At 56.9% G+C, this 14,069-nt stretch overlaps 1 protein-coding gene across 1 annotated transcript in view; it reads right to left on the reverse strand.

Moving 5' to 3' along the window:
• Positions 1-1,069: 1,069 nt before the first annotated feature.
• Positions 1,070-14,069, reverse strand: part of DSCAML1 (DS cell adhesion molecule like 1) — a 320,695-nt gene continuing 307,695 nt past the window's right edge. The window contains 14 exon segments of the mRNA XM_054693131.1: positions 1,070-1,288; positions 1,291-1,572; positions 3,069-3,380; positions 3,870-4,064; positions 4,633-4,785; positions 5,057-5,175; positions 5,312-5,342; positions 7,013-7,168; positions 8,623-8,910; positions 9,313-9,501; positions 10,188-10,286; positions 10,542-10,705; positions 11,157-11,274; positions 13,240-13,393. Coding sequence (XP_054549106.1) covers positions 1,098-1,288; positions 1,291-1,572; positions 3,069-3,380; positions 3,870-4,064; positions 4,633-4,785; positions 5,057-5,175; positions 5,312-5,342; positions 7,013-7,168; positions 8,623-8,910; positions 9,313-9,501; positions 10,188-10,286; positions 10,542-10,705; positions 11,157-11,274; positions 13,240-13,393 — 2,451 coding nt within the window. The 3' untranslated portion in view covers positions 1,070-1,097.

A 14,069-nucleotide genomic window follows, 5' to 3' on the forward strand; every position in this document is an offset into this window, starting at 1 on the left:
CCTCCCCAATTGCGCTAATTGCCCAGCTGTTGAAACCAGGTGAGCTACAGGTGTGCCTGCTGGCCTCTGTGCTGAGCTCCACCCCCTCCACGTGCCCTTTTCACACCTCCCACCTCTGCTGACCTCACTCCTTGGGGTCTCACTGGCCCCAACAGTCAGTGCAGGAACCTGCCAGACCCCCGGGGGATAGAGCGACTCTCTCTCCATCCCCTCAGCAGGCACCTCTTACAAAACTGCTCCTCAAGGCTCCCGGGGTTGCCTGATTTTAAAGAGAAGGAAACTGGCGTGGAGGGGCTTAGCAGTTGGCTCGCACAGCTGGGCCTTTCCTGGGCCCAGCCCAGATCTGGGAATACAACAGGTGCCCAAGGAGGCACCTTGGCTAATTGAAAGCCTTTTAAAAAGCTTAACGGGCTGAGCTGAAGCCGAGGCTTCTGGGCTTCTCTCCATGAGCGAGAGACGGCCCAGGACAAAGGGCCTCTCTCGCCTCCCTCACCACTGGCCCTCGCCAGATGGGAAAAAAGCCACCACGTAGAAACATAACCTTTATTGCACACGGCGCTGGGTCTTTTTTCATAGAAAAAGGTATTAACACATAAGCATCTGCAAATTGAAGCAACTCCTGGTTTTCTTGGAACAGTAAAATTGCATGCAGTGTCTCTGAGTTGGGATTTTGGTCTTTGTCAAAACCACCTAGATTGGAGGGAGGGTGAGTAGGAGGGAAAAGTTGCTGAGTCTTTGTGCCTCGGTCTCAAAACGAGGTGAGAGAAATATATAGATATATAGCTGGTTCGTTCTGTCTCTCTCTATATGCATATATTTCTCCGCGCCTAGTTTGTGTGTGTGTGTGTTGGGGGGCGAGGGGGAGTTGACTTGTACTGTCAAATTCTTTGTGCCCTGGCTTCATGGAGAAGAAGAAAATAGTTTCATTTGTACAAAAGAGTTCTATGTACAAGCCTTCATGACTTGGGGGGTTTCTTTTCATTGTTGGTTGATTTTTGTCAGTTTAATATAAATAATGCAGGAAAACAGCCAAGTTGGTGTGTGAGGGCTGGAGGTGCAGACAGGTCCACGCGGGGGGCCGCTCTTCTCGCTGCGCCCTACACCAGGGTGTAGGATTTGGAGTAGGCCCCGGCCCCCTGCTTCTGAGACCTCCCTACCCCCGATGTGCTCATCTCAAGAAGTGAGTCCCTGGAGCCCCCCATTTTGGTGTGTGGGCCCCCGGCCCGCGGAGGCTCGGTGCTGGGGGCCGGCGGGGCGGTGCTGGGGGCGGGAGGGGGCTCAGCAGGCGGGGGCCGGGTGCTGGGGGGGCCGTGCCGGCTGGAGGGGCGGGCATGGCCAGAGTCCTCTGAGGTAAGGTGGCTGTGGAGGCGGCAGCCGGGGCCCCTGGGTGCGGGAGGCCCAAGGGCTTGCTGGCAGGGTCCAGGGTCAGGTGGCGAGCCTGGGTGTGATAGGTTCGAGCCAGGTTTCTGATGGAGGCCTCTCGGGGGGGGACCACAGGGCAGGGCTCGCGCCCGTCCGCCTTCCGGAAGAAGGCCTCCGACTTGGCGTACAGGGGCAGGTTGCAGTAGTCACCTGGAACAGCGGAAGCAGAGCGTGTTAGAGGCGGACGACTCTGGCATGTCCACCCCATCCTGCCCTGCAGTCTTCTCCCTGACCTTGCACCAGAGCCCCTTGGCATGATGGGTGACCAAGGACTGGCCTCCCGGAGCCTTAGTTTCCTTATCTGTGAAATGGGGACAATCATCCTTTTCCTCCATACTGTCTCAAGGAGCCAGTGAGACGAAGCATGGAGTAAACATGGTGCTGACACCGCAGTAGCTGCTGAATAAACCAGGGCTTAGTGACAAGGGGTGACGATCAGCTGGTAGCTGATAACTAGCAGCTGAAGCTACAAGGGTAGCCTAGCTTGCAGCCTTGTAGCTTCAGCTGGTGGGGAAGTCCTTAAGACAAGGCCTCCCTAAGAGCTCTGGCTGCAGAGAGCTGGTCTCACCCTGAAGCAGAAAACACTATCACTTCCCTGCATGGAGTCTGAGTCTGTCCTCTGAGGACCTACAAGTAAGGCCTTGCGTTCACCCCACTGGGGCGCTTCAGATGTCTGAAGCCAGCTTCGTTTCCCCTTTCCTGACCATGGTCCCTTCTCCTCCAAGTAGAATGATCCTAATTTCTTCAACTGCCTCCACAGGGCAGGCTTCTAGGGCCCCCGCATCCTGACCCCTTGTCGCCTGTGAACTCGCCTCTCTCCTGTCAACTGGGCCGCACCTTCTGGCTGATCTCGGTCCCACCGCCCACATTTTGCAAATGAGGAAACTGAGGTTCAGGGAGATTAAGTAACTGGCCCAAATTCACACAGCTAGAGGGGTGGGGGTGTCATTTAGGGCTGCCAGTCTCCAAAGTCCTCATACACCCCATCACCCCAGGCTCTTCTCTGGATGGCTCTGAGCACCCAGGTTGGCAAAGCTACTTAACAAGGCCAGTACCAAGAAGTCCAGCCTCTGCAGGATTTGACAGCCTGTAGCTCCACAGCCTGCTTAGGGACAGCCCCTTGCCTGCCCCCTCGTTACCCTAGAAATGACCGCTGACCCTTAAGGGTGTGTGCTCTGGGCAAGCCTTTCGAGCCGTGATGTTTGGCCGCTGTGGGCTGAGCTACCACGAGGATGGCTCCTTTAGGTCTGGGTGAAGTTCAAACAGCATTAACACCAGCGGCCACTGGGCGCCTAACCCCAAAAGGGTGTCCTTCCATCCTGGTATAGCTTCTTATTAGGGAGAGATCACCCCTTAATGAGAACCTACAATGCACAGGCACCTCTATCACTTCTAATGCCCACCGTGACAATGCAGAATAGATGCTGGCATTTGCCTTGGACAAATGAGAATATGGAGGCCAAAGAGTTTCCATAACTTGCCCGAGTTCATGGGGATATTGAAGTTGAGGCAACATGCGGACCCTGATCTGGCGGCCCCCTAGTCCTTGCTCTTTGCACGACCCCAGGCTGCCAAGGAACCTAGCCCGGCAGGCAGGACGCCAGGGCTCAGGGGCAGGGGTCAGGGGAGGGGGTCCGAGCACTCACTCTTGTTGGCCCGGTGAGGGATGGGCACAGCCACGTTTTTGCCCCGGTCAGCATCCTGGGGCTTGGGTGGGGAGGCAGTGAAGCGGCAGATGCCGGGCTCCGAGGGGGTGCTCATGGACGTCATGCTGTCGGCGTTCTCGTTGGTGCCCGTGGTCATCTGGTCGGAGGAACTGTCGGAGATGAAGCACTCGGTGATCTCGAACTTGGCATGCTGCAGCTGCTCCTCCAGCTTGGCGTGCTCGTAGGCCCGGGCCAGCTCCTCGTAGGTGGAAGAGGCACTCTCGGTGGACACCATGCTGTTCCGCCCTTTGTCTGGGGGGTGGATGCCAGGAGAGTTCAGAAGGGAGCAGTGGGTTGTGGGGAGAAAGGTGTGCATGAGGCTGGGCCGAGCAGCTCCCCTGCCCCTCAGCCCAGCCGCTGTCTGAAGGCCTGGCCGTGGACTAGCTGGGCTCCGGGCACCCTGCCCCCTTCTGTGGAGGCCAAAGTTGCACAGAAATAGGGCCTTTGGCTAACAAAGGGCAGGGCGCCTTTCATTCTTGAACATAAGCAACCACCCCTGGAACACTCAGGCCTGTCTGTCTCCAAAAGCAATGCCATGAGCACCATTTTCCCTGGAAGGGTTGGGGGTGGGGGTGAAATAAAATCTCTGACCAAGCAAAATGCAGGGATGTCAAGTGACTGTGTCACAGCCACGCAGCGAGTGGTCCAAGCTGGTGGGTGGGGGTTGGGAAAACGGATGGGGGAGATGGCCGGCAGGGAACGAGACAGGGGGGAGCAGGACGCTGGAGGGCCTGGGCTCACCCGTGTCCTGGGAGAGGCTGGCGCTGTAGCTGTCGCTCTCGGTGACAGTGACACCATGTTGGGAGCCCACAGTGCGCCAGTCGGAGGTGAGGGTGCGGGCGGGCGTGGAGGCCTGGCACTTGGTCAGGGTCCACTGGCTGGAGTACCGGTTCCGTGTGCTGTGGGCTGACTTGACATTCTTCCTGGACACTGGGTCTGCAGAGGGAAGCAAGAGCTAGGACCCTCCAACGGGGGGTACTCGGGCAGCTGGCACTTACCAGAAAGTGGGGAACAAGCCACAGTAGCTCCCTTGGGAACGTTCCTGACCCTACAGTTGCTTCCAGAGAAGGGGGTATAGGTAGCATTGTCCAGGGTACAGGGGTGTAGGTGGCATGGGCCCCACCCACCCCATTTTCCCTTCGTCCTGGGGAAGCATGTCACCTCCTCTCCCACTGTTCCTGACGGTGAGGTCCCTGCCTCGCTGATGTACTCTGACCTCATGCACAGCCGCAGTGCTGCAGGCAGAAGGCCCTTGGAGAACAGGAACACCCAGCCCTCCCCGAATTCCTACACAAGGAAACTGAGGCCCAGAGAGGTAGGTGGGTGAGGCGCCCAAGGTCACAGCGAGTAATACACCTGCAATCAAGATCTAAGGACGGCAGCCCTGGGGTTCTTTCATTCTTCCATGCTGCTGCTCCCTCTTATTTCTTATCACCTGTGCCCCATGCTGCGCCCAAGACCCCCTGAGTGGGAGGAGAGCTGGCTCCCTGGGGAGAATGCATACTGGTGCCTGGCCGGATGTCAGACATGTCGATGAGGGGGCCTGTGCTCTGGATGAGGGCTGGATGGTGTAAGGAGACACCAGTGCAAAAACTCTGTGGGTTGACAGCTTGGCTGAACTCGGCATCCGTCACAGGGATGGTGGCTTTGTCGTCCCCTGGGAGAAGAAGAACCATCAGCAGGAGCCTTCCCCTTTGGGCATCATCTTTACCTCCCAAATGCCTGAATATTTTCTGACATTGAAACCCAGAAAGGCCAGTGCGATTCTCCCCATTAGCCAGAGGAGAAAACTCAGCCCCTTGGAGCACCTGCAGTGAGTCCTGAGGTTGCTGAGTTGCTGGGCTGCCCCGGCTACTGCCTGGCCTTGGGGGTTGTTGCACAGGAAGCCCACGGAGCGGGGCAGAGCACTTGCAGCCCCTGCCACTCACCCAGCTGCTTGATGCCCTCCTTGTCCTCGATGAGCAGCTGTACCCTGGGGATGTCAATGTGTAGCCGAGGGCCCTGGGGTGGTCCCTTCACAGGGGTGTCAAAGCTTCGGTTGTTCTTGCTGTGGACAGAAGGGCTGGAGGTGGGTGCCCAGTTGCCATAAGGGGCTGGGGAGGGGTTTTGCAGGAGAGTGGGGTCTTCAAAGCTGGTCAGAGTGGGGGAGTGGAGGAGAGAGGCGGCTGCTACTGGATACCCACCTTATCAACATTTCTGCCAAACTCTTTGCATCTGCAAAACAGTAGAGAGGGGACTGGGTGAGAAAGGAGGCTGGGCAGAGAGACATTTGAAAGAGGCTTCGGGGCCAAGGTGGGGTCATTCCCTAAAATGGGGCCAACTTGGTCTTCTGGGAAGAAGAGGGAGAAATGTAAGGGCCTCTGAAGACAGTCCTAAACATGGTAGGTCTCCATGCTTCCAGTTTAGGATTTGGCTCAGGTCTAGTCCCATTCCTCAGGTTTTCACATCTAGTAGGGAAGTCCTTCCCAAAGAAGAGAGTCTATGAAGTCCTACATTTGCTTTCGGAATTGACTCATTCAAGAAGACACCATAACAGGCAGCTAGCCTGTGCTTCCAGGCAGCATAAGGACAGATAATCCTTACAAGGTCTCTAATCAGTCATCTGTTGGGGAGAGGAAAGAGTGGAGGATGAAGTAGAGAGGGTCAATGGGCAGCCCCAAATGACTAGGGTGTCTGTCCCCAAAGAGTCCATGGATGGATTTGGAAGCCCTGTTTTGTCTCAGAGGAACCTCGAATTGGATCAGGACTCTTAGGTTAGAAATTGGACTCTTGAAAGTATGCCGTCAGGGGGAATCAAGCTGTGTGACGCATCCAACCATCCAACCATCCACCCACCCACCCATTCACTCATCATCGATCCATCCACCTATCAGCCCACTCATTCACCCATCCAACCCAAACCCATCATCCAGCTATTCAACCATCTACCCATCTATTGATTCAACTATCTACCCATCCCTTCAACTATCATTCTATCTGACCATCTATCCATCCACTCATGCATCCATTCATCCATCCACCTTTTCTTTCAACCACCCATCCATCCAACCACCCATGCATCTACTCCTCTATCCAGCTGTCCATTCAAGCATCCTTCCAACAGCCATCTATCCAACTATCAGTCAATCATCTAACCCTCTAAGCACTCATCTAAACCCTCATCCATGCCATCCTCCATCCAACATCCATCCAACCATCCATCGAAGCATCCACTGATTCACCCATCCAACCCTTAAACATCCTAGGCAGTGATAGTCATTCCCTCTTCTCTGCTACTTTTGTGCTCTGGTTTCTCATGTTAAATGGTGAACACTATAAGTCCACCTACTCCTTCATCCTTATATCTCCAGTGTCTGACATTATCTTTGATACAGCAGATATTCAATCATTTTTTTTTTCAAATGAGTGAATGGACATTAATCAACAAGTAGGGGCCAGATACTGAACTTGGCCCTGGAGATATCAAGGTAAATGAGACTCATTCATGCCAGCCTTTGGTATCGGGTGCTGGGACAGGAGATGATACTCAAAATATTTAACACTTGGCACAGCAAGGAAACTGAGTAAGGTCCTGGAGATCTATTCTTTAATGTCTAATTTGTAGGAAAGTTATAGGGTTTGTGAGAGAATGGAGCATTCAGGGTGGAAGGGAGCCATATCTAAATACCAGCCAACATGGACAAATTGAAATATTTTAACATGGCTGCACCAGTGTGTGCAGTGGAGGAAGCAATGGACAACTAAGGGGGTGTCAGGAGGTTAGAGTTTCCCCTCTGGAGGGCACAGGCACTTGCTCCTGTCCACATGGTCTGTGACCATAAAAGGCGACCACTGTGGCTGAGGTCAGCACCCCTCCCAGGAAGGCCACAGGAACCCCCCCCCACCTCGGAGCCGCTTCAGTCGCTTCTCCTTCCTCTTCTTGCGCACAATGAAGAGCAGGGCCACCCCCAGCGTGGCCAGGATGACCGGGCAGCCGATGGTGAATAGCTTCTTCACATCGTCTCCCTCACCTTGAGCAGACTTGATGGGAGGGATGGTGCCTGCGGGGGGTGAAGAAGGGAGTCAGATGTCCCCGGGGTGGGGCAGCCCTGTGACCTCTCATGGCATGTGGTCTCATCCTGACTGTTATTTCCTGGTGCGGAGCCCCACATCCCCCTTTGCTCCCTTTGGCTCTGGTTGTCATTGCGAACAGTTGTATGGTTTTTATCCTGCATTATGAGACTGATGACTTCCTGGGCCTATTTTAGAATTATCCAGAAGTCTCTCAGAGCTAGTCTGTTGGTGCTCAGTGTTCATTTCCAGAAGGAGGCCTTAGATCCCCCATCCAGCTGATGGAGTGGGAGGGGAATGGTGAGAAGCACAGTGGAGAGAAGCCAGGGCAGTGGGATGCTGGACTGGCTTCCCCAGATGGGGCCAACACCTCAAGACCCTGCGTGCTCTTGCTCTCCCGCCCCATGGGAAATGTCTGCTAATCCTGGGTGCCTGTAAGGAAGTAACAGGAAGTTCTGACGGCTTTCTGCCAAACCCGACTGTTTGAAAGCCTCACCTAAGGCATCTCCTTCATGAAGTCTCCCTGTCTCAGCGCCCCCTTCCGATGCTGCTTTTAGTCTATTTGCTTAACACACAGGGAGACCTCATGAGGCTTGTAAACAGAGCTTCTCTAGGAACTCTGTCTCCTGCGCACCTTTAATACATGCAATCGTTCATGAATGTACACAGTTCATGTCTAGCTGCATGTGTGCATCTATGTGCTCACCCCCATGCATGTGCATATATGCATGCATGCGCGTAAGTGCATGTGTGTGACTATGTGTAAGATCTCTCCATGAGGAAGACTCCAACTGGTGCTCACCTCTGTTCCCAGATGCACAAGCAGTTAGATTGGAATCCTGTGACTAGCTCTGGACAACAGAGTGTGCACAGAAGAGACAGGATCACCTCCTGGCCAGGGCAGTAAAGAACTGGTGTGCCTTCTCTAGCTCTTATTTTGGTGACCAGGGAGATTACATGTTCAGGATGGCAGAGCTACAAGATGGTGACCAGCCAACATTCCTGAGAGCTATGAGATCAAGAGGTGACTCTGTTGGGTTAAGCCACTGGGATGGGCATTTAGTGCTCAGCGGTTACCACAGCCCATGCTGGCACAGGGCTCTCGGAGGGCAGTGCCTCAACCACATCTCCACCTGCCTCTCATCTCTCCGGGGCGCTGGAGAGCCAGGATTGCACCTTTAAAGACCCTCTGTTGTCAGTGTTACTCATGGGCTTGCCCATCTGCCTCTCTGTATGGGTCACTGGTGCCCCTGCCCGCCTACCTGCCTGCCTACCAATCTGCTGCTCCTTTTCCTGCTTACTCACCTGTCAGCCTTCCCCCCCGACTGTCGTCCTGTCCGTGTTCCTATTTATGTGTCTCTTTGTGTGTCTGCCTCTCCCCAGCTTCCCTGGCAACACCTTGTTCTGGCCTCTGTGCTGTCCCCAGCAGCCCCTGCTGACTCACTGCCATCGTAGTCCAGGGTGGCGAACTGGGCAGTCTCGTTGCCGCAGCCAGCGCTGTTGCAAGCCCTCATGCGCAGTTCGTACCACGTGGCCTCTCGCAGTTCGGTCAGAAACACCTCCCCGGAGCTGTTGGCCCGCAGGCCCTGCCAGGCCCAGGTCCCCTTGGGCCGGTACTCCAGTACGATGGCCGTGATAGGGCAGCCGCCGTTGTTCCAGCCCTGCAGGTTAAGCCGAGCATGTGTGGAGTTGATGTGGGTGAAGAGGTGCTGGTCTTTGCTGAAGGAGGGCTCTGGGGGCCAGAGGGACAGAGAGAGGTTAGAGAGGAGGAGGAGGAATCCTTCATCTGGGCTGGGAAGGATTTCTCAGCATGGCTGGGGCTGCCGTGGCTCCGGGGGTCTCCGTGGCACAGAGGGGAGCAGCTATGTCCCAGGGGACAGAAGACGAGAGGTTGGTGAGGGGGCGAGCTGCTGAAGGACCTCAGCAAAGGAGGAGGAGAGATGGGGAAGGAAGAGGTGGTGCCCATCTGCCACCCCCGCTCAGGGAGGTGCAACGAGTTTCCAGTTTGTCTGCCTGTGATTCCTGCAGATGCTGCAGTGATGAGAACTAGCTTGGTACCCTCTTCCCCTGCCCCAGCATTTTCCACCCCCAGGTCCCGGCTCCTCTGCCCCCGCCCCCCCTCGCTGGGGCTCACCCCGCCCGTGGGTCTTGGCCTCGATGATCTCGCTGATGCGCCCGGAGCCCACGCTGTTCTTGGCCGCCAGCTTCACCTTGTACCACGTGCCGCACTTGAGGCTGTCCAGCTTGAAGGCGCGCTCGCTCGAGCTGATGAACACGTCCTTCCACTCCTCGCTGTTGTCCACCGAGTACTGCAGCACGAAGCCTGCCCGGGGAAGTTTGCCTGGCTCAGGTGGGCCCGGGATACCCCCACGGGCCCCCTGGGGGCTGGGTTCCGGGGAAGGGCAGGCAGAGCGGGATCTCTGGTCATTGGGAGGGGGCAGATGCTAATTAGATGCAAAACTGGGAGGCCCTGGGGTGAGTGTGACTAGAGCTTGCGAGCGGGCTCTCGCTCTCTCTCTCTCTCTCTCTCTCTCTCTCTCTCTCTCTCTCTCTCTCTCTCCTCTCTCTCGCCCTGCCCTGTCCTGTTAGGGTTTTGAAGCCATCGAGGCGGGGAGTGGAAACAGTTGTAGGGCTTACAAGCGATCCCCTTTGGGCCCTACTCCTCCACCTGTGCTTCTCTGACCCACAGGCTCAGCATCCCCTGGGAGCTTGTTAGCCAATGCCCAGCCCCCTGCCCAGGGCTCCCGATCAGATCTGTTTCTTACAAGATCCCCTGGTGACTTGTATGCATTTCAGGTTTGAGATCCCTCTTCTAGAATTGGTCACGGAGGCCCCAGGGCTACGCTCTATAGTCCAGATGCCCAGGCCGGCATGCTGTCCATGGCCCCTGAGTCACTTCCTTGTCTGAACTGCCACCCACCCCCACGCGGAGGGGTGGGTGATGTCCTCCCCTGCCCCTGGTGCCAGAATTCCTTCCCATCACCGCATTCTGGTGCACAGCCCTCTCACCTCGGATGGAGCTGCCTCCATTGTCACCTGGAATCCAGGTCAGGGTGATGGACGAGGCGGAGGTTTTGGAGACGGTGAGGCGGGGCTGGTCCGGGGGAACTGTGGGGGGAAGCCACCAGCCCTCAAAGGGTTAACTTCTGATGATGGGGGGCATGCGGGGAACCCCAAATGGAGCCAGGGCAAGGGACTGGATTTCCCACCCTCTCGGTGCTTCCCTGCACTCTCACGCACTCTCCTTTCTACCCCGCCCACTGCTGGCCCCATGCGGCTGGCCAACACTTCCTCCCCCCCGGTGAACTCCGCACCCCTCCAGCCCTGCCCCCACCCGAGTCCTGGCTGCCTCGCGTGCTCCACCTTGCACCAGGAGGTTGACGATGATGGTGTCGAAGCCCCCGGTGTTGGTGGCCGTGCAGGTGTAGTAGCCCGAGTCCTCGGCCTTCACGGCGCGCAGCAGCAACGTGCCGTTCGTGTGGATGAGCCGGTGTCCGTCCGTGGACGTGGGAATGGGCAGGTGTTCGCTGTGGGGTGGGGGTGGGTTAAGGCAAGCACCTCCTCCTTGGGCCTCCCCAGGTCTGCGGGCAGACAGAGCTGGGAGCAGAAGGCGGCTTGCTCGGGAGCCTGGGTTGTTGGGTGCTGACTTGGCACATCCTGGGGGTATCCAGTTGCCCTGACCTTTCAGCCACTCATGTGTGCATGTGTGTGAGTATCCATGAGTGTGTTATAGGAATGTGCACGTGTGGGAGGATGCGTGTGCATGTGTGTGCCCGTGCATGTGTGCATGGAAGGGAGAATCTTGGCAGCCAAGATGGTGGCCCGGAGGCCAGGCTCTCTGGTGAGCCCAGGAGCCGTGGGCTCAGCAGGGACATCACGGGGGAGGGGGGAAACTGAGTCAGCTCCAGATCTCTTCTTCATGGTTCTATTCTGCCCTGCCTTGGGGGTCCCCCACCCCTCCAGCGTCCCGCCACACACCTGTCCTTGGTCCACTTCACAGCGGGGGCAGGATCACCCACGGAATTGCAAGGCAGACGGACATCTTTCATCCAGGGTGTTGTCACGGTGCCCCCAAATGAGATGATCTTTGCTGGGGCTGCAGGGAAGAGAGGATGAGGGTCACCCCACCCATGAACCAGGGGACTTCGTGCTTCTGGGCCAGAGACAGAAGGCAGAGTGAGATGGTGGGGGAGAATTGTAGGGGACTGGAGACAGTGGCTCCCACCTGCAAGGTCACCGCCAGGTCTGGGGCTAGGGGAGCAGAAGAGCAGAACCACCACGAGGTCTGGGGCTGGCTGAGGAGAAAGCTGCTGGGGCAGCAGCCCCGCCTGGGGCCAGGAAGACCTGCACCTTGAGCAGAGGATCCCGAGGTAAGATGGCCTCGGCTGGGGCCGAGAAGCCTCGGGGGCCTCTGGGACAACACCAGGTTCTCCAGAAACCTGGTTCTGCCATACGGCTGGCTCCCGAACCTCTCTGTGTCTCAGCGTGTGTGACGTATGTGTGAGTGTGTGTATGTGAGAGTGCGCACGTGTGTGAGTATACATGAGTGTGTTATAGGAATGTGCAGGCGTGGGAGAATGCGTGTGTATGTGTGTGCCCGTGAACGTGTGCATGGAAGTGCGTGTTTGCACGTGCATGAGTCTGAGTCTGGACGTATGTTTATGTTATGAGAGTATGAGTGTGTGCGTGTATGTGTGAGTGTGTGAGTGTGTGTCAGAGAGAGCTGGGGCAGGGGAACAGCAGTGCTTGTTCTTACCTCGCAGGGTTGCTGTGAGGACAGAAGAGTGTGATGTGTTCTAGAAGGTACACAGCCCCCCAGGGACGGGTTCTACTTAGTACCCACGGAGGGAAGGGCCGCCCTGCTTGGAGATGCCTGGGCGCCGGGGCCCTGGGTGTGGGCTACGGCCAGCTGTCCTGGAGGATGGTGGTCAGGGGAGGAGTAGAGTTCAGGGGAGGGGCTGCAGGCCCGAGAGGAGGATGAGAGGAGGAGAGAAATGTTGGGGTTGGTGGAAAGAGCCCACCGTGGAGCCAAAGAGCTGGTCCACACTGCAGCCCATGCCGCTCCCGCCTCCGGGCTTGACTGTAAAGTGGGGCAACAGGCCGGCCAGGAGGGCAGGTGGGGGCCTGGGGCTGCCCTTGATCGACAGATGACTCAGAGCCTGTGGGGGGCAGGGTAGGTGCCCTCTGAACCAAAGGTGGGTCATCCCGGAGAGTGGCTGGGCTGAGGCGGCACCCCATTTGCGCCTGGCCGTGGGGCTCCAGGAATAGGTGGCTGTAGGAGGGGAGGGGGCCAAAAGGGTGGGCCCAGGAAGGCCCAGAGTCAGGGAGGAGGACCTGAATCACGGGCTCGTGTGGACAGTTGTGGGCCCCGGGGACGGCATGGAGGGGCAGCCTGGCAGCTCGGCGTGGCTGTCGGTCCTGATTTTGGTACTAAAGACTCTGACCTGTCATTCCCTGAAAATTGGGGGTGTGGTGCCCCCATCCACACAGATGACCAGGTCAGGGATTTGGGGGGGGCCACTACTTAATGACAAGCCCTGTCTCATTTACCCGGTGAATGAATCCAGAGCCTCCTCCATGGGACACTCTCTAAATGTCTGCTGATGGGCTGGGGTTTGGGTACACCCCAAATATGTCTATTAATGGAATGATTCAGCAATTAGTGGAATCTCTTCTGCCTGAGGGATCCAGGTTTGGAATGAGGGGTGCTCTTGGCAATGTCAGCTGCTTTGTGTGAGTAGGGTACCCCATCTCGGCCCACTTTGGGGGGACTGGGCACTGGGCCAAAGGTTCTTCAGTGGGCGGGGGAGGGCTAAGCCCTCTTCGTAGAACTCTGGAGCAGCGTTTGAGGGGGACCAGGTGCACCTCGTCTGGGCAACAGGGCACCTTGGTCCTGTTGTGAGGCTTTCTGGGAGTCAGGGGGCAGCAGAGGCCCAGGCTTGGAGGATGCAGGAAGAAGGCAGACTGGCCAGCTCCTCACAGACAGGTCATTGAGAGGGTGTGGGAGAGCCAGAATTCTAGAAGGGGGATTCTGCCTCACTGCCGGCCTCCGGCTCCTCACCCTTGCCAGCAGGCTCGATGGTGACCTTCTCGCTGCTATTGCCCCGGCCCGCAGAGGTGACGGCCGCCACCCATAGCAGGTACTGCTGCCCGCGGTTCAGGTGGGCGATCCTGTAGAAGAGCTGCTCTGGACTCGTCTCATACTCGCTGGGAGCCTGCGGGGTGGAGGCAAAGAAGCACTAAGAACCCGTCCCTCGGCCTCCAGCCTCTAACCTCGACTCTTTCTCAGAGTCCTGGACTCAGAGGAGGGGAGGGCCCGGAGGGGTTGGGGAAGGCAGAGGTCACCCAGTTTGCCCTTCTTGGTGCAGAGCAACAGAGAACAGAGGGTGCGCTGGGCTTGGCCCTGGGGGCTGACACATGCGCTCTGGACCATGGCTGGGTCAGCCTCAGTTTATCCCTTTGCTCCAGGTGATGGCGACCATGGCTCCGGGTCTTAGGGAATGTGAGGATGCGGGTGAGAGTCAGAGGGAGTCAGGAGACAGGAGGAGGGAGGGTCCTAAGAAAACCCCAGAAAAGGGAGAGTGAAGGAAGAAGCTAAATTACTGGATTTGCCTTATTAGGGCTGTAGACAGGCTCCCCCAGCCGGTCCCCACTCAGAGTCACCTCCCAGCACTGTCATCTAATTACCGATCCTTCCTCCTGCAGGCGGCAAACCCATGGGGGAAGGAGGGGCGGGAAAGGCAACTATGAAAGCTTCACCGGGCAACACTCTATTAATGATTATTAGTGCTATAGATCACCATATGTATTTGTAGGTTATAGAAATCTATAAAAAAATTTTAACCAAATGACAGTTTTGACAAGTTGCCAACAAAACAATATCGGATCCCA

The sequence above is a fragment of the Talpa occidentalis genome, unplaced genomic scaffold (genome assembly GCF_014898055.3).
Source record: "Talpa occidentalis isolate TD23 unplaced genomic scaffold, MPIMG_talOcc4v2.1 talOcc4.12, whole genome shotgun sequence".
In the NCBI taxonomy this organism is placed as follows: Eukaryota; Metazoa; Chordata; class Mammalia; order Eulipotyphla; family Talpidae; genus Talpa; species Talpa occidentalis.